The 26,801-nt window shown below is 53.6% G+C and overlaps 2 protein-coding genes across 2 annotated transcripts; one reads left to right on the top strand and one right to left on the bottom strand.

Annotated features, from left to right (window-relative positions):
* Window positions 1-26,801, bottom strand: LOC147110143 (sialic acid-binding Ig-like lectin 13). The gene is made up of 7 exons (XM_086004068.1): window positions 26,720-26,801; window positions 18,653-19,018; window positions 11,283-11,576; window positions 8,435-8,716; window positions 5,661-5,757; window positions 5,096-5,177; window positions 1-266 (listed from the first exon to the last, which is right to left on the bottom strand). Exons 1-7 carry the CDS (start codon window positions 26,757-26,759, stop codon window positions 18-20), a joined length of 1,410 nt encoding a protein of 469 aa, XP_085860194.1. The 5' UTR covers window positions 26,760-26,801; the 3' UTR covers window positions 1-17.
* Window positions 278-4,945, top strand: LOC147110144 (uncharacterized). The gene is made up of 8 exons (XM_086004152.1): window positions 278-349; window positions 1,097-1,496; window positions 1,837-1,999; window positions 2,227-2,391; window positions 2,978-3,142; window positions 3,498-3,662; window positions 3,894-4,752; window positions 4,787-4,945. Exons 1-8 carry the CDS (start codon window positions 278-280, stop codon window positions 4,943-4,945), a joined length of 2,148 nt encoding a protein of 715 aa, XP_085860278.1.

Genomic DNA, 26,801 nt, shown 5'->3' with positions numbered 1-26,801 from the left:
CTCACCCCGTTTCAGGCTCAGTTTGCCTGAAACCTGATCGCTGCGTATTCCGTGTCCTCGTCCTTGTCGCCAGTCCCGTCGCCGTTGGGCAGCTTTAAGAAGTTGATGCTGGCGTACAGAAGGTCCTCGCTCTTGGCGGGTTGTCCATGTCCAGCATCTCCTCCCGCCCGACCTTCAGAGAGACCCCGGGGAGCTGGTGTCTCCGCCTCGCTCGCTGCGTCACTGGTTGCATTCCAGGCATCAGCAACTGTCCCGCACTGCGAACCCTACAAAGCAAATGGAGGCACAAGACATTCTCAGGTCATTTCCCGGGGCTGATAGGGTGAAAAGATTGCACAGACTCAACAGTGTAAGTGGTGGCTCAGGGGGTTTCACACTCGCTCGCTCGTCTCTGAGTCAGAAGGCCGTTAGTTCGATTCCATGCTCCAGAGACTTGAGTCCCATAATTCACAAGCTCAGGACATCCCAAAATGCTTTATAGCCAATGAAATATTTCGTGATGTTGGTTGAGGGAAAAAAATTGGACCTTGACTCCGGGGAGAACTTCCCCTGCTCCTCGCAATATTAGCCATGGGATCTTCTATGTCAACCTTACAGGTTTAACGTCTCATCTGAAATACTGCCCCTCCGACAGTGCGGTGCTCCCTCAGTAATGCTCCTCCGACAGTGTGGTGCTCCCTCAGTACTGCCCCTCCGACAGTGCGACGCTCCCTCAGTGCTGTCCCTCCGACAGTGTGGTGCTCCCTCAGTACTGCCCCTCCGACAGTGCGGCGCTCCCTCAGTACTGCCCAACCTACAGTGCGGCGCTCCCTCAGTCCTGCCCCTCCGAAAGTGCGGCGCTCCCTCAGACCTGCCCCTTCGAAAGTGCAGCGCTCCCTCAGTACTGCCCCTCCGACAGTGCGGCGCTCCCTCAGTACTGCCCCTACGACAGTGCAGCGCTCCCTCAGTACTGCCCCTCCGACAGTGCGGCGCTCCCTCAGTACTGCCCCTCCGACAGTGCGGCACTCACTCAGTGCTGCCCCTCCAAAAGTGCGGCCCTCCCTCAATACTGCCCCTCCGACAGTGCAGCGCTCACTCAGTACCGCCCCTCCGACAGTGCAGTACTGCCCCTCCGACAGTGCGGCGCTCCCTCAGTACTGCCCCTCCGACAGTGCGGCGCTCCCTCAGTACTGCCTATCCGACAGTGCGGCGCTCCCTCAGTACTGCCCCTCCGACAGTGCGGCGCTCCCTCAGTACTGCCCCTCCGACAGTGTGGCTTTCCCTCAGTACCTACCCTCCGACATTACGGCAATCCCTCAGAACTGAACCTCCGACAGTGCGACGCTCCCTCATTAATGACCATCCGAGAATGCAGCGCTCCCTCAGTACTGCCCCTCTGACAGTGCGGCGCACTCTCAGTACTGCCCCTCCGAAAGTGCGGCGTTCGCTCAGTACTGTCCCTCCAAAAGTGCGGCGCTCCCTCAGTACTGCCCCTCCGACAGTGTGGCACTCCCTCAGTACTGTCCCTCCAACAGTGCGGCACTCCCTCAGTACTGCCCCTCTGACAGTGCTGCGCTCCCTCAGCACTGCCCCTCCGACAGTGCAGCACTCAGTACTGCCCCTCCGACAGTGCGGCGCTCCCTCAGTACTGCCCTTCTGACAATGCGGCGCTCCCTCAGTGCTTCCCCTCCAACAGTGCGGCTCCTCCTCAGAAATGCCCATCCGACAGTGCGGTGCTCCCTCAGTACTGCCCCTCCAACAGTGTGGCTCTCCCTCAGCACTGCAGCTCCGAAAGTGCGGCGCTCCCTCAGTACTGACCCTCCGACAGTGCAGCACTCAGTACTGCCCCTCTGACAGTGCGGCGCTCCCTCAGTACTGCCCCTCCGACAGTGCGGCCCTTCCTCAGAACTGCCCCTCCGACAGTGCGGCGCTCTCGCAGTAGTACCCCTCCGACAGTGCGACGCTCCCTCGGTACTGACCCTCCGACAGTGCGGCGCTCCCTCAGTAGTGACCCTCCTACATTGCGGTGCTCCATCAGTAATGAGCCTCCGACAGTGCAGCACTCCTTCAGTACTGCCCCTCCGACAGCGCAGCACTCATTACTGCCCCTCCGACAGTGCGGCGCTTTCTCAGTACTGCCCCTCTGACAGTGTGGCGCTCCCTCAGTACAGCCCCTCCGACAGTGCAGCCTTTCCTCAGAACTGCCCCTCCAACAGTGCGGTGCTCCCTCAGTACTGCCCCTCAAACAGTGCGGCGCTCCCTCAGTACTGCCCCTCCGACAGTGCGGCGCTCCCTCAGTACTGCCTATCCGACAGTGCGGCGCTCCCTCAGTACTGCCCCTCCGACAGTGCAGCGCTCCCTCAGTACTGCCCCTCCGACAGTGTGGCTTTCCCTCAGTACCTACCCTCCGACATTACGGCAATCCCTCAGAACTGAACCTCCGACAGTGCGACGCTCCCTCATTAATGACCATCCGAGAATGCAGCGCTCCCTCAGTACTGCCCCTCTGACAGTGCGGCGCACTCTCAGTACTGCCCCTCCGACAGTGCGGCCCTCCCTCAGAACTGCCCCTCCGAAAGTGCGGCGTTCGCTCAGTACTGTCCCTCCAAAAGTGCGGCGCTCCCTCAGTACTGCCCCTCCGACAGTGTGGCACTCCCTCAGTACTGTCCCTCCAACAGTGCGGCACTCCCTCAGTACTGCCCCTCTGACAGTGCTGCGCTCCCTCAGCACTGCCCCTCCGACAGTGCAGCACTCAGTACTGCCCCTCCGACAGTGCGGCGCTCCCTCAGTACTGCCCTTCTGACAATGCGGCGCTCCCTCAGTGCTTCCCCTCCAACAGTGCGGCTCTTCCTCAGAAATGCCCATCCGACAGTGCGGCGCTCCCTCAGTACTGCCCCTCCAACAGTGTGGCTCTCCCTCAGCACTGCAGCTCCGAAAGTGCGGCGCTCCCTCAGTACTGACCCTCCGACAGTGCAGCACTCAGTACTGCCCCTCTGACAGTGCGGCGCTCCCTCAGTACTGCCCCTCCGACAGTGCGGCCCTTCCTCAGAACTGCCCCTCCGACAGTGCGGCGCTCTCGCAGTAGTACCCCTCCGACAGTGCGACGCTCCCTCGGTACTGACCCTCCGACATTGCGGCGCTCCCTCAGTAGTGACCCTCCTACATTGCGGTGCTCCATCAGTAATGAGCCTCCGACAGTGCAGCACTCCTTCAGTACTGCCCCTCCGACAGCGCAGCACTCATTACTGCCCCTCCGACAGTGCGGCGCTTTCTCAGTACTGCCCCTCTGACAGTGTGGCGCTCCCTCAGTACAGCCCCTCCGACAGTGCAGCCTTTCCTCAGAACTGCCCCTCCAACAGTGCGGTGCTCCCTCAGTACTGCCCCTCAAACAGTGCGGCGCTCCCTCAGTACTGCCCCTCCAACAGTGTGGCTCTCCCTCAGTACTGCCCCTCCCTAAGTGCGGCGCTCCCTCAGTACTGACCCTCCGACAGTGCAGCACTCAGTACTGCCCCTCTGACAGTGCGGCGCTCCCTCAGTACTGCCCCTCCAACAGTGCGGCCCTTCCTCAGAACTGCCCCTCCGACAGTGCGGCGCTCTCGCAGTAGTACCCCTCCGACAGTGCGACGCTCCCTCAGTACTGACCCTCCGACAGTGCGGCGCTCCCTCAGTAGTGACCCTCCTACATTGCGGTGCTCCATCAGTAATGAGCCTCCGACAGTGCAGCACTCATTCAGTACTGCCCCTCCAACAGTGTGGCGCTCCCTCAGTACAGCCCCTCCGACAGTGCAGCCTTTCCTCAGAACTGCCCCTCCAACAGTGCGGCGCTCCCTCAGTACTGCCCCTCAAACAGTGCGGCGCTCCCTCAGAACTGCCGCTCTGACAGTGCGGCCCTCCCTCAGAACTGCCGCTCTGACAGTGCGGCGCTCCCTCAGTACTGCCTCTCCGACAGTGTGGCGCTCCCTCAGTACCGCCCCTCCGACAGTGCAGCGCTCCCTCAGTACCGCCCCTCCGACAGTTCAGTGCTCCCTCAGTACTGCCTCTCCGACAGTGCAGTGCTCCCTCAGTACTGCCCCTCCCACAGTGCGGCGCTCCCTCAGTACTGCCCCTCTGACAGTACGGCGCTCCCTCAGTACTGCCCCTCTGACAGTGCAGCGCTCCCTCAGTACTGACCCTCCCACAGTGCGGCGCTCCCTCAGTACTGCCCCTCTGACAGTGCGGTGCTCCCTCAGTACTGACCCTCCCACAGTGCGGTGCTCCCTCAGTACTGCCCCTCCGACAGTGCGGCGCTCCCTCAGTACTGCCCCTCTGACAGTACGGCGCTCCCTCATTACTGCCCCTCCGACAGTGCGGCGCTCCCTCATTACTGCCCCTCCGACAGTGCGGCGCTCCCTCAGTACTGCCCCTCCGACAGTGCGGCGCTCCCTCAGCACTGCCCCTCCGACAGTGCGGCGCTCCCTCAGTACTGCCCCTCCAACAGTGCACCGCTCCCTCAGTACTGCCCATCCGACAGTGCGGCGCTCCCACAGTACTGCCCCTCCGACAGTGCGGCGCTCCCTCAGTACTGCCCCTCCGACAGTGCGGCGCTCCCTCAGTACTGCCCCTCCCACAGTGCGGCGCTCCCTCAGTACTGCCCCTCCGACAGTGCGGCGCTCCCTCAGTACTGCCCCTCCCACAGTGCGGCGCTCCCTCAGTACTGCCCCTCCCACAGTGCGGCGCTCCCTCAGTACTGCCCCTCCGACAGTGCGGCGCTCCCTCAGTACTGCCCCTCCGACAGTGCGGCGCTCCCTCAGTACTGCCCCTCCCACAGTGCGGCGCTCCCTCAGTACTGCCCCTCCCACAGTGCGGCGCTCCCTCAGTACTGCCCCTCCGACAGTGCGGCGCTCCCTCAGTACTGATACTGGGGTGTGTCGGCCTGGATTATGGGCTCAAGTCTCTGGAGTGGGGACTGGAACCCACGACCTTCTGACTCAGAGTCGAGAGGGAGATTTGTAAACCCACTGAGCCATGACTGACATCACAGGCAGAAATTCGTGGGCAATCCAACTGGGAATCTCCAACACGTGTGGTCTACACGCTGTGATTGAGGCTTGAGACTAAGTGCAAACAGCTCCTGTACCTGGTGCTTGGTGGAGAGTGGACTGGAGGTCATTGCAATGTCACTGGGCTCTGAAACTCTCCCCTCAGTCGCTGCCTTTCTCCTGAAATAGCAGAATATCGCACTGCGGTTATAATATCTCAGCGTGTAACGTTACCGCAAATTCGGGCTGTCTCTTTAAATCGCTTCTGTCCCCATACATAGAATCACGCAGCACAGATGGAGTCCATTCGGCCCATCGTGCCTGTGCTGGCTCTTTGAACGAGCTCTCCAATTAGCCCCACTCCCCCCCTCGCTCTTTCCCCCACAGCCCTGTGAATTTTACCCCTTCAAGTATTTATCCAATTCCCCCCTTTTGAAAGTGGCTGTTGAATCTGCTTCCATCACCTTTTCAGGCAGCGCGTTCCTGATCCCAACAACTGGACACTGGGCAGTGAAAGGCGCACTCCAGAACATAGCGGACGCAGGGATCGCTCACGGGGAGCGACGTCTGCTGCCGAACCCGATGGGAAACAGTCGCGGACTCGAGGAGAGGTGATTGGATTAAAGATTTTGATAAAAAATAAAATTAAACTTTCGCACTTACGTTCGCACGCGCACAAAGATCACGAATCCAGCCAGTGCGATGCTCAGTGTGATCCCAGCAGCGAGCAATCCTACTCTCCATTCATTACAGTCGCCACCTGTATAAACGGCCATGAATTAATTAGTTGTTGGCCATTCATTATCAGGATGCGAGCGTCGCTGGCGAGGCCATGCCTAGTTGTCCCTTTGAGAAGGTGGTGGTGGGTGGTGTAAGATTCTGAAACCATTGCTATCGTGTGGAGATCGGAGTTCAGAATGAATCGTGAATTGGTTACAGACGGATTCAAAGAGTAGGAGGTCAGCATGTGTTCTGTGCTTGTGAAGACGCAGAATGGCGGAGGTCAGCAGGGACTCCTTTGTCTGGTGGTCAGTATGGTGCTTTGTTTGTAAGGTCACATGGACAGGAAGGAGAAACACCGGGTGAAGAGGAAGTCCGGCCCCCTACCCGCCCCCACACACCTCACAGGAACATCAACGTGTCATGCTGAAGGAACGCCAATCAGTGAAGGTTTGGAGTGAAACTGAACTATCTTGGGATGGCAGACAGTGAGAATAACCCCAGCTTATCCAGTCTCTCCACATCACTGAAGTCCCTCATCCCTGGGACCATTCTGGTCAATCTCCACTTAACCTTCTCTGCTCTAAGGAGAACAACCCCAGCTTCTCCAGTCTCTCCACATCACTGAAGTCCGTCATCCCTGGAACCATTCCTGTCAATCTCCCCGTAATCTTCTCTGCTCTAAGGAGGACAACCCCAACTTCTCCAGTCTATCCACATCACTAAAGTCCCTCATCCCTGGAACTATGCTGGTCAATCTCCCCTTAACCTTCTCTGCTCTAAGGAGAACAACACCAGCTTCTCCAGTCTCTCCACATCACTGTAGTCCCTCATCCCTGGGACCATTCTGCTTAATCTCCCCTTAACCTTCTCTGCTTTAAGGAGAACAACCCCAGCTTCTCCAGTCTCTCCACATCACTGAAGTCCCTCATCCCTGGGACCATTCTGGTCAATCTCCCCTTAACCTTTTCTGCTCTAAGGAGAACAACTCCAGCTTCTCCAGTCTCTCCACATCACTGTAGTCCCTCATCCCTGGGACCATTCTGGTCAATCTCCCCTTAACCTTCTCTGCTCTAAGGAGAACAACCCCAGCTCCTCCAGTCTCTCCACATCACTGAAGTCCCTCATCCCTGGGACCATTCTGGTCAATCTCCCCTTAACCTTCTCTGCTCTAAGGAGAACAACCCCAGCTTCTCCAGTCTATCCGCATCACTAAAGTCCCTCATCACTGGAACTATGCTGGTCAATCTCCCCTGAATCTTCTCTGCTCTAAGGAGAACAACCCCAGCTTCTCCACTCTCTCCACATCACTGAAGTCCCTCATCCCTGGGTCCATTCTGGTCAATCTCCGCTGAACCTTCTCTGCTCTAAGGAGAACAACCCCAGCTTCTCCAGTCTCTCCACATCACTGAAGTCCCTCATCCCTGGAACCATTCTGGTCAATCTCCTCTTAACCTTCTCTGCTCTAAGTAGAACAACCCCAGCTTCTCCAGTCTCTCCACATCACTGAAGTCCCTCATCCCTGGGAACATTCTGGTAAAACTCTTCTTAACCTTCTCTACTCTAAGGAGAACAACCCCAGCTTCTCCAGTCTCGCCACATCACTGATGTCCCTCATCCCTGGGACAATTCTGGTCAATCTCCTCTTGACGTTCTCTGCTCTAAGGAGAACAACCCCAGCTTCTCCAGTCTATCCACATCACTGAAGTCCCTCATCCCTGGGACCATTCTGGTAAAACTCCTCTTAACCTTCTCTGCTCTAAGGAGAACAACCCCAGCTTCTCCAGTCTCGCCACATCACTGAAGTCCCTCATCCCTGGGACCATTCTGGTCAATCTCCCTTTAACCTTCTCTGCTCTAAGGAGAACAACCCCAGCTTCTCCAGTCTTGCCACATCACTGAAGTCCCTCATCCCTGGGACCATTCTGGTCAATCTCCCCTTAACCTTCTCTGCTCTAAGGAGAACTCCAGCTTCTCCAGTCTCTCCACGTCACTGAAGTCCCTCATCCATGGGACCATTCAGCTCAATCTCCCCTTAACCTTCTCTGCTCTAAGGATAACAACCGCAGCTTCTCCAGTCTCTCCACATCACTGAAGTCCCTCATCCCTGGGACCATTCTGGTCAATCTCCCTTTAACCTTCTCTGCTCTAAAGATAACAACCCCAGCTTCTCCAGTCTCTCCACATCACTGAAGTCCCTCATCCCTGGGACCATTCTGGTCAATCTCCCTTTAACCTTCTCTGCTCTAAGGATAACAATCCCAGCTTCTCCAGTCTCTCCACATCACTGAAGTCCTTCATCCCTGGAACCATTCAGCTCAATCTCCACCTTAACCTTCTCTGCTCTTAGGAGAACAATCCCAGCTTCTCCAGTCTCTCCACATCACTGAATTCCCTCATCCCTGGAACCATTCTGGTCAATCTCCACCTTAACCTTCTCTGCTCTAAGGAGAACAACCCCAGCTTCTCCAGTCTCTCCGCATCACTGAATTCCCTCATCCCTGGGACCATTCTGGTCAATCTCCACCTTAACCTTCTCTGCTCTACGGAGAACAATCCCAGCTTCTCCAGTCTCTCCACATCACTGAATTCCCTCATCCCTGGGACCATTCTACAATGTTTGTGACGTTCTGCCTGATGCAACAAACAGCTGTCTTGTATCAGAAAACAACATCCAGTTTGTATTTAGAGAGGTGTGGAAGTATCTGTAGACTCACGTTCCACAGTGATGGTTATGGTCCTCTCCACTGCTCCTTGTCCATTCTCTGCCACACACTGATAGTCTCCAGCGACCCTGGGTGTACCGTGAGGAATCTCCAACCCCAGCTCGTTGTTGGAACTTGTTCTGTTCATTGTGACACCATGATGTCGCCAGGTCAGGTTAGAAGCCGGGAAGCTCGCGACAGAGCAGAGTATCGCTGTAGAGCTCCCTTCTTTTATATTGATCGATGAATTTTTAATTGTATCACGAGAAGTAATGGAGAGATTCCGCGGGGCGTCTAAAGACAAATTAAGATCAGTTAACGTACATTGGCTGTGAAGCACTTTGAGAGACCCTGAGAATGTCAAAGGTGTGATTTCAAAGCAAGTTCCTTCATCACAAAGCATGTAATCCAAGCAGACACTTTAGTGCAGTACTGAGGGAGTGCCGCACTGTCGGAGGGGCAGTACTGAGGGAGTGCTACACTGTCGGAGGGGCTGTACTGAGGGAGCGCCGCACTGTCGGAGGGGCTGTACTGAGGGAGCGCCGCACTGTCGGAGGGACAGTACTGAGAGAGCGCCGCACTGTCAGAGGGGCTGTACTGAGGGAGCGCCGCACTGTCGGAGGGGCAGTACTGAGGGAGCGCTGCACTTTCGGAGGAGCAGTACTGAGGGAGTGCCGCACTGTCAGAGGGACATACTGAAGGAGCGTCGCATTGTCGGCGGGGCAGTACTGAGGGAGCGCCGCACTGTTGGAGGGACATACTGAGGGAGCGTCGCATTGTGGGAGGGTCAGTACTGAGGGAGTGCCGCATTGTCAGAGGGGCAGTACTGAGGGAGCGCCGCACTGTCGGAGGGGCAGTACTAAGGGAGCGTCGCACTGTCGGAGGTCCAGTACTGAGGGAGTGCCGCACGGTGGGAGGGGCAGTACTGAGGGAGTGCCGCACTGTCGGAGGGGCAGTACTGAGGGAATGCCATACCGTCGGAGGGGCAGTACTGAGGGAGTGCCGCACTGTTGGAGGGGCAGCACTGAGGGAGCGCTGCACAGTCGGAGGGGCAGAACTGATGGGCCGCCGCTCTGTCAGATGGTCAGTAATGAGGGAGTGCCACACTGTTAGAAGGGCAGCACTGAGGGAGCGCCGCACTGTCGGACGGGCAGTACTGAGGGAGCACCATACTGTCAGACGGTCAGTACTGAGGGAGCACCGCACTTTTGGAGGGGCAGTGCTGAGGGAGCGATGCATTGTCGGAGGGGCAGTACTGAAGGAGCGCCGCACTGTCGGAGGGGTGGTAATGAGGGAGCGCTGCACTGTCCGAGGGGCAGTATTGAGGGAGCGCCGCACTGTCGGAGGGGCAGTACTGAGGGAGTGCCTCACTGTCGGAGGGGCAGTACTAAGTGTGTGCCGCCATGTTGGAGGGTCGGAACTGAGGGAGCGCCGCACTGTCGGAGGGGCAGTACTGAGGGAGTGCCGCACTGTCGGAGGGGCAGTACTGAGGGAGCGCCACACTGTCGGAAGGGCAGTACTGAGGGAGTGCCGCACTGTGGGAGGGGCAGTACAGAGGGAGTGCCGCACTGTCGGAGGGTCAGTACTGAGGGAGCGCTGCACTGTCGGAGGGGCAGTGCTGAGGGATTGTTGGATTGCGGGAGGGGCAGTACTGAGGGAACGCTGCACTGTCGGAGGGGCAGTACTGAGGGAGCGCCGCACTGTCGGAGGGGCAGTACTGAGGGAGCAATGCACTGTCGGAGGGGCAGTACAGAGGGTGAGCCGAACTGTCGGAGGGGCAGTACTGAGGGAGCGCCGCACAGTCGGAGGGGCAGTACTGATTGGCCGCCGCTCTGTCAGATGGTCAGAAATGAGGGAGAGCCACACTGTCAGAGGGGCAGCACTGAGGGAGCACCGCACTGTCGGCAGGTCAGTACTGAGGGAGCGCCACACTGTCAGACGGTCAGTACTGAGGGATCGCCGCACTGTCGGAGGGGCTGTACTGAGGGAGCGCTGCATTGTCGGAGGTGCAGTACTGAGGGAGCGCTGCACTGTCGGAGGGGCGGTAATGAGGGAGCGCTGCACTGTCGGAGGGTCAGTACTGAGGGAGCGCCGAACTTTCGGAGGGGCAGTACTAAGGGAGTGCCGCACTGTCGGAGGGGCAATACTGAGGGAGCGCCGCACTGTCGGAGGGGCAGTGCAATGGGAGCGCCGCACTGTCGGAGGGGCAGTCCTGAGGGAGTCCCGCATTGTCGGAATTGTAGTAATGAGGCAGCGCCGCTCTGTCGCAGGGACAGTACTGAGGGAGTGCTGCACTGTTGGAGGGGCAATACTGAGGGAGCGCCGCACTGTCGGTGGAGCTGTGCAGAGGGAGCGCCGCACTGTCGGAGGGTCAGTACTGAGGGAGCGCCGCACTGTCAGAGGAACAGTACTGAGGGAGTGCCGCACTTTCGGAGGGGCAGTACTGAGGGAGCGCCGCACTTTCGGAGGCTCAGTACTGAGGGAGCACCACACTGTCGGATGGTCAGTACTGGCGGAGCGCCGCATTGTCGGAGGGGCAGTACTGAGGGAGCGCTGCACTGTCGGAGGGTCTGTACTGAGGGAGCGCCGCACTGTCGGAGGGGCAGTACTGAGGGAGCGCCGCACTTTCGGAGGCTCAGTACTGAGGGAGCGCTGCACTGTCGGAGGGTCAGTACTGGTGGAGCGCCGCACTGTCGGAGCGGCAGTGCAGAGGGAGCGCCGCACTGTCGGAGGGGCGGCACTGAGGGAGCACCGCACTGTCGGAGGGTCAGTACTGGCGGAGCGCCGCATTGTCGGAGGGGCAGTACCGAGGGAGCACCGCACTTTCGGGTAATGTAGAATTAAGGATGTCTGTACTTACATTGCACAGTGAGTGCGAGGGTCTGCGCCAATGAAACAGATGGATATCTGACTCTGCAGGTGAGAGTTTGTCCGTGGTGTTTGTGTGATGGGATCAGGGACAGAACTGAAGTATATGTCAGAGTGACGCCATGCTGAGGTACACTGTTTGAGACTGACCCGGGTACGTCAGTGTGATGGACCCAGGTTAAGACAGGTGCTGTTCCAGTGCACGTGGTGTTGAAGGTGCAGCTTACGTTCACATGCTTTCCTGCAATCATTTCAGCAGGGAATATCCTGGGTTTATCTGTGAAATCTAACACACAGAGAATGGATCCTTTTAGATAAATATAACGTGAGGCATCAGTTCAAATAGAAATCACAGTCCCGCAGGAGAAAGTACTGATGTGCCTCAATAATTCCGAGACTCGATGTTAGCGAAACAAAACAAGGCTTTTATTAACTTAGAAGGTAACACGTAGTGGAGAGAGGTATCTTCCATCCGGAGGGCTGCAGTACTGGATATGAGGCCAGACTGAGCTTGCTTACATAGGGGCCAGGTATGGGCGGAGCCCTACACACAACACATTCCAATATACAATACAATGGTGAGGAAACGGAACTGGGGGAAGGGAAATGAAACTGAAACCGACCACAGTCACAGGCAGTGATGAATGGAATATTTCATCACATTCACCCCTTCTATAGATTTAGTCTGTTCGGGGTTTTGATAGTCCTCTGCGACCGACGTGGCTGTTGCGGTGCCGCGGGTGTCGGCTGGGTGTCCCCGGTAGCCTCCTGGGTCTCTGCCGGGGGTGCCGCCAGGGTTGTTGATGGGGTAGTTGGTGGGGGTGCCGTTGGTCGATGTTCTTCCGGGGGTGATGAAAGAGTAGTGGGTGGGTAAGAGTTGCTGCGATCGTTGTCGCTGCTATCGCCGTGGTTGTTGTCGTTACCGGCTGGGGCAACGTCTTTTATGGACACGGTGCCCTCCCTTCCGTCGGCGTGCCGGACCTATGCATATTGGGGGTTGGCGTGGAGTAGGTACACTGGCTCCACGAGAGGGTCCGTCTTGTGGCCCCTCACATGCCTTCGCACGAATACCGGACCTGGGGTGGAGAGCCATGACGGCATGGATACGCCTGAGGTGGATTTCCGGGGAAAGACAAACATTCGTTCATGAGGCGTGGCATTAGTGGCAGTACACAATAGCGACCGTATCGAATGGAGCACATCCGAGAGGACTTCCTGCCAGCGGGAGATAGGGAGGCCCTTGGTCCTTAGAGCTAGAGTGACTGCTTTCCATACTGTCCCGTTCTCTCGCTCCACTTGGCCGTTACCCCGGGGGTTGTAGCTGGTGGTACGGCTCGTGGCGATCCCCTTGGACAGCATGTACTGGCGTAGCTCTTCACTCATGAAGGACGCCCCCCTATCCGTATGGATGTAGCTCGGCATACCGAACAGGCAGAACAGGCTGTTGAGGCATTTAATGACCGTGGCGCTGGTCATGTCTGGGCAGGGGAAGGCGAATGGGAACCGGGAGTATTCGTCCACAATGTTCAGGAAGTAAACATTGCGGTCGACGGACAGGAGGGGGCCCTTGAAATCTAAGCTGAGCCGCTCAAAGGGCCGTGTAGCTTTGATTAAGTGGGCTCTATCTGGGCGGTAGAACCGAGGCTTGCACTCAGCGCAAGTGCGGCAGTTCCTGGTCAGAGACCGAACTTCCTCAATCGAGTAGGGTAAGTTACGGGACCTTATGAAGTGGAACAGCCGCGTGACCCCTGGGTGGCAGAGGTCGTCGTTGTGGAGGGTCTGTAGCCGATCCCCGGTGGCGCTGGCACACATCCCTCGTGAGAGGGCGTCAGGGGATTCGTTAAGGGCCCCTGGCCGGTAAATGATGTCATACTCGAAGGTGGAGAGCTCGATCCGCCACCTAAGAATCTTATCATTTTTAATCTTCCCCCTCTGTTTATTATTGAACATAAACGCTACCGACCGCTGGTCGGTAAGTAGGGTGAAGCGTTTGCCGGCTAGGTAGTGGCGCCAGTGGCGCACTGCCTCCACGTTGGCTTGGGCCTCCTTTTCCACGGAGGAGTGTCTGATCTCGGGCCCTTGGAGGGTCCTCGAGAAGAAAGCTACGGGCCGCCCCGCCTGGTTGAGGGTGGCCGCCAAGGCGAAGTCAGACGCATCACTTTCCACTTGAAATGGAGTGTTCTCGTCCACTGCCTGTAGCGTGGCCCGCTCAATATCCTGCTTAATGCTTTTGAAGGCGGCGTGGGCCTCAGCAGAGAGCGGAAAAGAGGATGCTTTCAAGAGGGGGCGGGCTTTGTCGGAGTAGTTGGGGGCCCATTGGGAATAATAAGAAAATAACCCCAGGCACCTTTTCAGGGCTTTGGGAGTGTTGGGCAGGGGCAGCTCCCGTAGGGGGCGTAATCGGTCGGGGTCTGGTCCGATTTCCCCATTCTCCACCACGCTGCCTAGTATGCAGAGGCGCATGGTGTTGAAAACACACTTGTCCTCGTTGTAGGTGAGGTTGAGTTTTTGTGCGGTTTCCAGGATCCTCTCGAGGTTCGAGTCGTGATCCTGCTGGTTGTGACCGCAGATGGTGACGTTGTCGAGGTAGGGGAAGGTTGCCTGCAAGTGGTGGTCATCGACCATGCGGACCATCTCCCTCTGGAAGACCGAGACCCCATTCGTCACCCCAAAGGGAACTCTGAGGAATTGGTAGAGGCGTCCGTTCGCCTCGAAGGCGGTGTACGGGCGGTCCTCTGGTCTGATAGGGAGCTGGTGGTACGCTGACTTGAGGTCGATGGTGGAGAACACCCGGTATTGGGCGATTTGGTTCACCATTTCTGATATGCGGGGTAGCGGGTAGGCGTCTAGTTGGGTGTACCTGTTGATCGTTTGGCTATAGTCGATCACCATCCGTTTCCTCTCGCTACCCCTTACCACTACCACTTGGGCGCGCCACGGGCTGTTGCTGCGTTCAATAATGCGCTCTTTCAGGAGCCTGTCTACCTCGGTCGCGATAAACCGCCTGTCCTCCCAGCTGTACCTCCTGCTTTTGGTCGCTATTGGCCGGCAGTTAGGGGTAAGGTTCGCGAATAGCGAAGGCGGCTTTACCTTCAGGGTAGCCAGACCGCACACTGTGAGGGGCGGTTGGGACCCACCGTACTTGAGCGTGATGCTTTGGTGGTTGCACTGGAAATCCAGGCCCAAGATCACGCTCGCACATAGATTCTTCATGATTAACACTTTAAAATTATCATATACAGTTCCGTTAACGGACAATTGTACCGTGCAGTAACCGAGAATGGTCGATGTCTGGGTTTTATCAGCCATAGAGATGGTACCCTGAGTAGGGACCACCTTTAGGGAGAGTTGTTGTGCCAGTTCAGGGTGGATAAAACTCTCCGTGCTTCCACTGTCAATTAAACATTTAACCCTGCACCCGTTTACCTCGATGTCCACCATTGATTTGGATAGCGGGTGCGGCCTGGTCTGGTCCACTGTGACCGATGCCACTGTAGGGCCCTGATCGAGACAAGATGGCGTCCACGCTGTCTGCTCATAAGATGGCGGACCCCACGAGGTCGGGCAAGATGGCGTCCAAGATGGCTGCTCCCACGGCGCGCACGCGGCGGTGGCGGGTTTTCCGGCGGTTGGCTTTCCGGCGGGGTTCCCTCTGCACACCTTCCTGAAGTGCCCCTTCTTACCGCACTTAAAGCAGGTGGTGCCTTTCACCGGGCACAGGTTTCTGGTGTGCTTTGGCTGCCCGCAGAAGTAGCAGTTGGGTCCCCGACGCGTCGCGGCTGTCGTAGGGCTTCTGGGGGGAGAGCGGGGCCCCGACGGTGTCGGGCTGCCGGGCAGGGAAGATGCCTTCCAAGATGGCGGCGCCCTTGGTGCACACGTGGCGGCGTGGACGGCGCGGGCTGTAGAGTAGGCGTCCGAGTTTCTCTGGGCCACATCCAGGGATCGCGCGGTGTCCGCAGCCTGTTTCAGGTCCAATCCCGTTTTTTCCAGCAGTCTTTGCCGGATGTAAGTGGAGCTGAGGCCTGTGATAAAGGCATCGCGAACAAGCTCGTCAGTGTACACTGTGGCTTTTACATCTCGGCACTTGCAGTCTTTGCCAAGCATTTTCAGGGTGCCTAGGAACTCCTCCACCGATTCCCCAGGTCGCTGTGCGCGAGTAGCGAGCAGATGCCTAGCATACACCTCATTCGTAGGCTGCTGGTAATGCGCCTTTAAGATGTCGCAGGCGGCCAGGTACGTGTCGGCGTCTTGGATGAGGGGGTAAACCCGGTGGCTTACCCAATTCCGCAGAATTCCGAGTTTCATACTCGCAGCGTCCGTAGCGTCTTTGACGGCTGCGGAATTGTCCAGGAAGAATTCCATACACATAAACCAGTGTCCGAAGCGTGCTGATGCGTCTGGAGCATGCTGATCCAAATCCAAACGTTCGGGTTTCAGGAGTTGATCCATTGTGTTGAAAAATAAGTTAATAAAATTGATGTGCCTCAATAATTCCGAGACTCGATGTTAGCGAAACAAAACAAGGCTTTTATTAACTTAGAAGGTAACACGTAGTGGAGAGAGGTATCTTCCATCCGGAGGGCTGCAGTACTGGATATGAGGCCAGACTGAGCTTGCTTACATAGGGGCCAGGTATGGGCGGAGCCCTACACACAACACATTCCAATATACAATACAATGGTGAGGAAACGGAACTGGGGGAAGGGAAATGAAACTGAAACCGACCACAGTCACAGGCAGTGATGAATGGAATATTTCATCACAAGTACTTTTACACGGATAATACCAGAACTGAGAGGTTACAACGATCAGGAAAGACTGAACAGGCGGGGGCTCTTTTCTCTAGAAAACAGAAGGCGGAGGGGTGACCTGATAGAGGTCTTTAAGATTATGAAGGGGTTCGATAGGGTAGACGTAGAGAAGATGTTTCCACTTGTGGGGGAGACCAGAACTAGGGGCCATCAATATAAGAGAGTCACTGATAAATCCAATAGGGAATTCTGGAGAAACTTCTTTCCCCAGAGAGTGGTGAGAATGGGGAACTCGCTACCACAGGGAGTGGTCGAGGCGAAGAGCAGAGATACATTTAAGGGGAAGCTGGATAAACACACGAGGGAGAAAGGAATAGAAGGATATGGTGATGGGGTGAGATGAAGAGGGGTGGGAGGAGGCTGGTGTGGATGGGGTGAGATGAAGAGGGGTGGGAGGAGGCTGGTGTTGATGGGGTGAGATGAAGATGGGTGGGAGGAGGCTGGTGTTGATGGGGTGAGATGCAGAGCGGTGGGAGGAGGCTGCTGTTGATGGGGTGAGATGAAGAGGGGTGGGAGGAGGCTGGTGTTGATGGGGTGAGATGAGGAGGGGTGGGAGGAGGCTGGTGTTGATGGGGTGAGATGAAGAGGGGTGGGAGGAGGCTGGTGTTGATGGGGTGAGATGAAGAGGGGTGGGAGGAGGCTGGTGTTGATGGGGTGAGATGAAGAAGGGTGGGAGGGGACTGGTGTTGATGGGGTGCGATGAAGAGGGGTGGGAGGAGGCTGGTGTTGATAAGGTGAGATGAAGAGGGGTGGGAGGAGGCTGGTGTTGATGGGGTGAGATGAAGAGGGGTGGGAGGAGGCTGGTGTTGATGGGGTGAGATGAGGAGGGGTGGGAGGAGGCTGGTGTTGATGGGGTGAGATGAAGAAGGGTGGGAGGGGACTGGTGTTGATGGGGTGAGATGAAGAGGGGTGGGAGGAGGCTGGTGTTGATGGGGTGAGATGAAGAGGGGTGGGAGGAGGCTGGTGTTGATGGGGTGAGATGAAGAGTGGTGGGAGGGGGCTGGTGTTGATGGGGTGAGATGAAGAGGGGTGGGAGGAGGCTGGTGTTGATGGGGTGAGATGAAGAAGGGTGGGAGGGGGCTGGTGTTGATGGGGTGAGATGAAGAGGGGTGGGAGGAGGCTGGTGTTGATGGGGTGAGATGAAGAGGGGTGGGAGGAGGCTGGTGTTGATGGGGTGAGATGAAGAGGGGTGGGAGGAGGCTGGTGTGGATGGGGTGAGATGAAGAGGGGTGGGAGGAGGCTGGTGTGGATGGGGTGAGATGAGGAGGGGTGGGAGGAGGCTGGTGTTGATGGGGTGAGATGAAGAGGGGTGGGAGGAGGCTGGTGTGGATGGGGTGAGATGAAGAGGGGTGGGAGGAGGCTGGTGTTGATGGGGTGAGATGAAGAGGGGTGGGAGGAGGCTGGTGTGGATGGGGTGAGATGAAGAGGGGTGGGAGGAGGCTGGTGTTGATGGGGTGAGATGAAGAGGGGTGGGAGGAGGCTGGTGTTGATGGGGTGAGATGAAGAGGGGTGGGAGGAGGCTGGTGTTGATGGGGTGAGAGGAAGAGGGGTGGGAGGAGGCTGGTGTTGATGGGGTGAGATGAAGAGGGGTGGGAGGAGGCTGGTGTGGATGGGGTGAGATGAAGAGGGGTGGGAGGAGGCTGGTGTGGATGGGGTGAGATGAAGAGTGGTGGGAGGAGGCTAGTGTGGGGCATAAACACCGGGATGGACCAGTTGTGCTGAATGACCTCTTTCTGTGCGGTAGACTCGATGTAACTCTGTGTGAATCTGTAAGAAGAAATTTTTTCCTATTTCCAGTGTTGGCGGAGTGTCTGTCACTGAGCTTAATGCACTTTCTCTGCGAGACCCATGAATTGACAATACTTGTTGGGGGTGGAGGACCTGGTCACAGCCCCAGGAACACTGGCTCGCCAGTCGCTCAGAGATCTCTGCCAACGTTAAATTTAATCCTCTCCACGGCAGGACAGAAACAATTTGTAATTATCACTCAACCTACACTTAAAATAAAGACTGGCATTCCTACAGCGCATTTCATGATCTCAGGACGACCCGAAGTGCTTCACAGCCAATGAAGTACTTTTGAAGTGTTAAACCAGATGATCTGGTCATTATCCCAGTGCTGTTTGTGGGAGCTTGCTGTGCACAAATTGGCTGCCGCTTTTCCTACATTACAACAGTGACCACACTGCAAAAAAGGTCCTTCATTGGCTGTGAAGCGCTTTGGGACGTCCTGAGGTGGTGAAAGGGGCTGGAGAAATGGGAGTCTGTCTTTTGTCTGTATGTAAGACTTTTAAACACGATTAGAGAGATAGGTGGGAGTCGATAACCTGATAACAATGATGGACACAGTCAAGACATTCAATCATTGATAATAAAGTGAGTATTCGAGGTTGCTTTAGGACTGAACTGGACGGTATCACCAGGTTATTGATAATCAGACGCTGTGTTATAATAAGCTGTGTTTTGTGTTAATATGTAACCGCCACAGGTTAAGTTATTTCCCATTGACTGTTGAACGTGAATTGTTGAGTAATTATAACCCAGCACTTACCAGAAACATGAAGCCGTGTTACAGGGTAGTAACTCCACTGATCACTGTTGAGAAATTCTATTCTGAAATAATAAGATCCTGCGTCTCGCTGTGTGATGTTGTTTATAATCAGGGAACAGCCTCCATCTCTCAGGTCTCCAGACAGCCGGGTCCGAAGGCGAAACTGTGTTGACTCATGATTGTGATCCTTGGAGTGAAAGGCTATAGTCGATGATCTCCCTTCCTCATTATTAAACCAGACTCCACCTCGCGGTTGGTTTGCCAGACGCGATGGATAAGTGTAATGACATGGAATCTGTGCGCACAAACCTTCCTGTGCTGTCACCTCTCGTGGAGTCTCGACTTTCCACTCCTCTGACAATACAGCTGGGGAGAGATATATCAATATTTAGCACTGGATGGCTTGTCGCTCCACTGGACTCGATATCCACCCCCTCTGTCACTGGCGCTCAGTGTCTGCAGTGTGGACCATCTACAGGTCACACAAGGAACTCACCAAGGTTATGTTGACCGCATCGCCCTCCCCTGTGACCTCTACCACCCAGAAGGACAAGAGCGACTGGGCAACACAATCCAAGAATGAATATCAAACACTGCACACCGTGTTCTGTGACTGGGGAGCATTATAGTGAACCCACATGTCGGACAGACTCATAGTCACCTTGCCCATGGACATCGCACCCGCCTGTCCTCGTGCCTTTTCCTCAGCACACAATGTTTCTGTATGTGAAGACAATTCTTGACTCAACAGATGGCTCCATCAACCCAACGGATGGAAGGGAATCCTCGGCACGGGAGTGGACAAGTTCATTCTATATTGGTGACCAGAACTGGACATAATACTCCAGTTGTGGCCCAACCAGCGCTTTATAAAGGTTCAGCCTAACTTCTCTACTTTTGTACTCAATACCTCTATTTATGAAGCCCAAGATCCCCGCTCAAACAGATAGACCACTTTGAGTACTGTTGGGGGGGATGGCTTACCAGGGGAAGGCAGCAGCAGCCAACTTCCTGGCTCCAGGAGTGGTTCTGCTGCACAGGACGGGAGGAAAAAGAGGGGTAGAGCTATTGTGAGGGTGCCGGTCAGTTCCTTCAGTAACCTCTAGATGGCACCTTCACTTGTTTGTTTCCCTTTGTTCATTGTTACTTGTTTCTCCTGTTTATTACTTAACTGCCTTTCATCTGGTTTATTGGTTTCACCTGTTTTTGCTTGTATTTAAGTTCTGTGGTTTCTTCCCTCTGGGCTCAGTCCTGACAAGGGAATTAGTCTTGACAAGGTGCTCGGTCTTGACAAGCCATTTGCCTATGTGGTAGCTTGCCTTGACAAGCCGGTTGCCTTAGTGGTTGCTTGTCTAGCGCTCCTATGTTTTGTAACTGTTTACCTGTGTGATTCTAGTCAAGTACTGTTATTTAAGACTGCATATCTGCTTCTCGCCTCTTCTGTCTGCACTTGGGTCCAGAACCAGCCTTGCCCAGACAGCACGGCCCTGTATCTACACGGCCCCGTGACAGCAACCCTGACAGCTATAGTGATAGGGGATTCCATTGCAAGGGGAATAGATAGGCGTTTCTGCGGCCGCAAACGAGACTCCAGGATGGTGTGTTGCCTCCCTGGTGCAAGGGTCAAGGATGTCTGAGAGCGGCTGCAGAACATTTTGGAACGGAAGGGTGAACAGCCAGTTGTCATGGTGCATATAGGTACCAACGATATAGGTAAAAAGCGGGATGAGGTCCTAAAAGCAGAATATAGGGAGTTAGGAGGTAAATTAAAAAATATGACCTCAAAGGTAGCAATCTCAGGATTGCTACCAGTGCCACGTGCTCGTCAGAGTAGAAATAGAAGGATATTTCAGATGAATACATGGCTAGAGGAATGGTGCCAGGGGGAGGGATTCAAATTCCTGGGACATTGGAACTGGTTCTGGGGGAGGTGGGACCAGTACAAAACAGACGGTTTGCACCTGGGCAGGACCGGGACCGATGCCCTGGGGGGAGTGTTTGCTAGTGCTCTGGGGGAGGGTTTAAACTAAAATGGCAGGGGGTTGGGAAGCCGAGCGGGGAGACAGAGGAAAGGGAAACAAGGATAAAAGCAAAAGACAGGAAGGAGAAAAACAAAAGTGGCAGACAGAGAAAGCAAGGGTTTAAATCAAACATGGCCACAGCAAATAATAATTCTAAAAGATCTAAGAGCATTAAAAAGACAAGCCTGAAGGTTTTGTGTCTTAATGCGAAGAGCATTCGGAATAAAGTGGATGAATTAGCTGCGCAAATAGAGGTAAATGAATATGATATGATTGGGATTACAGAAACATGGCTCCAGGGTGGCCAAGGCTGGGAACTCAACATCCAGGGGTATTCAATATTCAGGAAAGATAGGCAAAAAGGAAAGGGAGGTGGGGTAGCATTGCTGGTTAAAGAGGGGATTAACACAATTGTAAGGAAGGATATTAGCTCTGATGATGTGGAATCTGTATGGGTAGAACTGAGAAATACCAAGGGCAGAAAACGTTAGTGGGAGTGGTATACAGACCTCCAAACAGTAATGCGGAGGTCGGGGATGGCATTAAACGGGAAATTAGAGAAGCGTGCAATAAGGGCACAGCAGTTATCATGGGTGACTTTACTCTACATATAGATTGGGCTAATCAAATTAGTAACAATACTGTGGAGGAGGAATTCCTGCAGTGTATACGGGATGGTTTCCTGGACCAATATGTCGAGGAACCAACTCGAGATCAGGCCATCTTAGACTGGGTATTATGTAATGAGAAAGCATTAATTAGCAATCTTGATGTGCGAGGCCCCTTGGGTCGGAGTGATCTTAATATGACAGAATTCTTCATTAAGATGGAGAGTGATGTAGTTGACTCAGAGACTAGGGTCCTGAATTTAAATAAAGGAAACTACGATGGTCTGAGGAGCGAGTTGGGTAGAATTGATTGGGGAATGTCGCTCAAAGGGTTGACGGTGAATAGGTAATGGCAAACATTCAAAGATCGCATGGATGAACTACAGAATTTGTTCTTCCCAGTTTCACATAAAATTAAAACAAAAAGGTGACTCAACCATGGCTAACAAGGGAAATTAGAGATAGCATAAGATCCAAGGAGAGGACATATAAATTGGCCAGAAAAAGCAGTAAACCTGAGGATTGGGAGCAGTTTAGGATTCAACAAAGGAGGACAAAGGGATTAATTAAGAAGGGGGAAATAGATTATGAGAGTAAGTGTTCAGGGAACATAAAAACTGACTGTAAAAGCTTTTATAGATATGTGAAGAGAAAAAGATAGGTGAAGTCAAGTGTCGGTCCCTTGCAGTCAGAATCAGGGGAATTTATAATGGGGAACAAAGAAATGGCAGACCAATTAAATACATACTTTGGTTCTGTCTTCACAAAGGAGGACACAAATAATCTCCCAGAGATGTTGGGGAACATAAGGTCGAATGAAAGGGAGGAACTGATAGAAATCAGTATTTGTAGGGAAATGCTGTTAGAGAAATTGACGGGATTGAAGGCCAATAAATCCCCAGGGCCGGATAATCTACATCCTAGGGTACTTAAGGAAGTGGCCCTAGAAATAGTGGATGCATTGCTGGTCATCTTCCAAAATTCGATAGACTCTGGAACAGTACCTATGGATTGGCGGGTAGCTAATGTTACCCCACTATTCAAAAAAGGTGGCAGAGAAAAAACGGGGAATTACAGACCGGTAAGCCTGACATCGGTAGTGGGGAAAATGCTAGAGTCCATTATAAAAGATGTAATGGCAGAGCACTTGGAAAACAGTGACCGGATCGCACAAAGTCAACATGGATTTACAAAAGGTAAATCGTGCTTGACTAATCTACTGGAATTTTTTGAGGATGTAACTGGTAAAATAGATAAGGGAGAACCAGTGGATGTGGAGTATTTGGACTTTCAAAAGGCTTTTGATAAGGTCCCGCATAAGAGATTAGCGTGTAAAGTTAAGGCACATGGGATTGGGGGCAAGGTATTGACTTGGATAGAGAACTGGTTGGCAGACAGAAAGCAAAGAGTTGGAATAAACGGCTCTTTTTCCGAGAGGCAGGCAGTGACTAGTGGGGTACCGCAGGGATTGGTCCTTGGACCCCAGCTATTCACAATATATATTAATGATCTGGATGAGGGAACTAGATGTAATATCTCCAAGTTTGCAGATGACACAAAGCTGGGTGGGCGTGTGTGCAGTGAGGAGGATGCCGAAAAACTACAGTATAATTTAGACAGGTTGGGTGATTGGGCAGAAGCATGGCAGATGCAATATAATGTGGATAAATGTGAGGTTATCCATTTTGGAGTCAAAAACAAGAAGGCAGATTATTATCTGAATGGCAATAGATTGGAGAAGGGGAAGTGCAACGAGACCTGGGTGTCCTTGTGCACCAGTCGCTGAAGGTAAGTATGCAGGTGCAGCAGGCGGTTAAGAAGGCAAATGGTATGTTGGCCTTCGTAGCGAGAGGGTTTGAGTACAGGAACAAAGATGTCTTGCTGCAGTTGGCAGGACCTTGGTGAGACCACACCTTGAGTATTGTGTGCAGTTTTGGTCGCCTTATCTGAGGAAGGATGTTCTTGCCATGGAAGGAGTGCAGCGAAGATTCAACAGGCTGATACCTGGGATGGCAGGAATGACGTATGAGGAGAGATTGGGTCGATTTGGCTTGTACTCGCTGGAGTTTAGAAGAATGAGAGGGGATCTCATTGAAACTTATAAAATTCTAACAGGACTAGACAGACTAGAAGCAGGAAGGATGTTCCTGATGGCGGGGGAGTCCAGAACCAGGGGTCACAGTCTAAGCATAAGGGGTAAGCCATTTAGGACAGAGATGAGGAGGAATTTCTTCACCCAGAGAGTGGTGAATCTGTGGAATTCTCTACCACAGAAGGCAGTTGAGGACAATTCATTAAATATATTCAAGAAGGAGTTGGATATATTTCTTAAGGCTAAAGGGATCAAGGGATATGGAGAGAAAGCAGGGACAGGGGACTGAATTTGGATGATCAGCCATGATCGAGGGGCCGAATGGCCTACTCCTGCTCCTATCTTCTATGTTTCTATGTTTCTATATGTTTTGTTAACCACTCTCTCAATATGTCCTGCCACCTTCAGGGACCTATACACATTAACTCCCAGGTCCCTCTGTCCCTGCACACTCTTTAAAACTGTCCCATTAAGTGTATATTGCCTCTCCCTGTTCCTTCTGCCAAAGTACATCACCTCACACTTCTGTGTATTAAATTCCATCTGCCACTTGTCTGCCCATTCTGCTAGCCTTTCTATGTCCTGTTGCAGTCGATTGGTATCATCCTCACTGTTTGCCACACCCCCAACTTTGGTGTCATCAGCAAATTTAGAAATTCTACTCTGTATTCCAATATCCAGGTCATTTATGTATATCAAAAAAAGCAGTGGCCCCAGCACTGACCCTTGGGGAACACCACTGTCTACCATCCTCCAGTCTGAAAAGCAGCCATTTACCACAACTCGCTGTTTTCTGTCCTTAAGCCAATTCCTTATCTAAGCTGCCACTGACCCACCTATTCCATGAGCCTCAATTTTGTTAACCAGCCTTCTATGTGGTACTTTGTCAAACGCCTTCCTAAAGTCCATGTGGACAACGTCCATTGCATTCCCTTGATCAATCCTCCCTTTTACTTCATCAAAAAATTCAATTAGATTAGTCAAACACGATCTGCCTTTTACAAACCCATGTTGGATCTCTTTAATTACCTTAAACCTCTCCAAGTGTCCGATAATTTTTTCCTTGATTATTGTTTCTAAAACTTTGCCAACCACCGATGTTAAACTGACCGGCCTGTAGTTACTAGGATTGTCCTTACACCCTTTCTTGAACAATGGTATCACATTTGCCAATTTCCAATCCTCAGGCACCTCCCCCGCATTTAGGGAAGATTGGAAAATTATGGCAAGCCCTTCCGCTATGTCCTCCCACAATTCCCTTAGCAAGCCGAATCTTCTTGTTTGCTCTACAGCCCTTCTGATTGGCTAAGCTGATTCAGTCTACTTGGGGAATTTTGGATCTTCATTGTCTAAGGAATCTCTTTGGATTCTCATTGTCTAAGGAATCTCTTTGGATCCTCATTGTCTAAGTAATCTCTTTAGATTCTCATTGTCTATGGGATCTCTTTGGATCCTCATTGTCTAAGGAAACACTTTAGATTCTCATTGTCTAAGGAATCTCTTTGGATTCTCATTGTCTAAGGAATCTCTTTGGATCCTCATTGTCTAAGGAATCTCTGGATCCTCATTGTCTAAGGGATTATTTTAGGTCCAGCAATATTGCTGTAGGGTGATTCCGATACACCATTGTAGACTGACTTGTCCCCAAGCTCAGCATTGGCCCTATTCCAGCAGACTCTTTGAAGCATAGGAGCGAATCACCTCTCGCCTGAGCTCTGAATGTGTCGGAGGTGCAGGGCATTGGGTTCATGACTTTTACGCGCAGTCTTGCTGCGTGTTTGTTAAAACTAAACTGGGCCTCACACTAAACATTGGTGGCAAACACCTCTTGTTCCGTGTCCATCTGAAATATTCATGGTTTCAGCAGGGCTGTGGGGAAAGAGTCGGGGGGTGGGATTAATTGGATAGCTCCAACAAAGAGCCGGCACAGGCACGATGGGCAGAATGGCCTCCTTCTGTGCTGCATCATTCTATGATGCTATGAAATGTAACTGCCCAGCAGATCAGAGGCAAACAGTGAAACTGTATATATGACACCTTTATACACTTCCTTTCTTGTTTGCTTGTTACCTTTACCATATCTCACACCCTTACCATGGTTGCTATCATTCTGAGAATGGACAGTAAGTGTGAGGACTGAACTGCCTGTCTATTCTAAGTGCTGCTGTGTTGTCATCATGGCGACTTGTCACTAAAATTTGGATCTCTGCATTCCTCCAATTCTGGCCTCTTGTTCATCCCTGAGTTTTAGGGATGGAATTCCTGAGCTAAGGGACTGGACGGCTGAAGGCACGGCCGCCATTGGTGGAGCGATGGAAATCGGGGAGGCACAAGAGGCCAGAATGGGTGGAACGCAGAGATCTCGGAGGCTTCTGGGGCTGGAGGAGGTTACAGAGATAGGGAGTGTTGTAGGGGCTGGAGGAGGTTACAGAGATAGGGAGGGTTGTAGGGGCTTGAGGAGGTTACAGAGATAGGGAGGGTTGTAGGGGCTGGAGGTGATTACAGAGATAGGGAGGGCTATGGGGCTGGAGGAGGTTACAGAGATATGGAGGGTTGTAGGGGGCTGGAGGAGGTTACAGAGATAGGGAGGGTTGTAGGGGCTGGAGGAGGTTACAGAGATAGGGAGGGTTGTAGGGGCTGGAGGAGGTTACAGAGATAGGGAGGGTTGTAGGGGCTGGAGGAGGTTACAGAGATAGGGAGGGTTGTAGGGGGCTGGAGGAGGTTACAGAGATAGTGAGGGTTGTAGGGGCTGGAGGTGGTTACAGAGATAGGGAGGGCTATGGGGCTGGAGGAGGTTACAGAGATAGGGAGGGTTGTAGGGGCTGGAGAAGGTTAGAGAGATAGGGAGGGTTGTAGGGAGCTGGAGGAGGTTACAGAGATAGGGAGGGTTGTAGGGGCTGGAGGAGGTTACAGAGATAGGGAGGGTTGTAGGGGCTGGAGGAGGTTACAGATATAGGGAGGGTTGTAGGGGGTGGAGGAGGTTACAGAGATAGGGAGGGTTGTAGGAGCTGGAGGAGGTTACAGAGATAGGGAGGGTTGTAGGGGCTGGAGGAGGTTACAGAGATAGGGAGTGGTGTAGGGGGCTGGAGGAGGTTACAGAGATAGGGAGGCAGGGGGTGAGCCCGTGGAGTGATTTGAAGAGGAGGATGAGGATTTTAAATTTGGGGTGTTGCCGGACCGGGAGCCAATGTAGATCAGCGAGTGCAGGGTTGATCTGTGAACGAGACTTGGTGCGAGTTAGGACACTGGGTCACTGCTGAATTTGGCCCCCAATTATCGCTCAATAAGAATGATCTTTCGCAAAGACTATTAAACACAAATATGTCCGAGCTGACGATGATATTACCTTGGAGAAGTGACAGGAGGAAATAAGATTTCCTGATCATTGTCCGCTCCCAGATATTTCATCAACTTCTCACTCTCAAGGT

Source organism: Somniosus microcephalus, chromosome 12 (genome assembly GCF_052327205.1).
Source record: "Somniosus microcephalus isolate GS21.2 chromosome 12, FLI_Smic_1.0, whole genome shotgun sequence".
NCBI lineage: Eukaryota > Metazoa > Chordata > Chondrichthyes > Squaliformes > Somniosidae > Somniosus > Somniosus microcephalus.
Note: the sequence above shows the minus strand (reverse complement) of the source record. Positions and strands in the feature narration are given on the sequence as shown.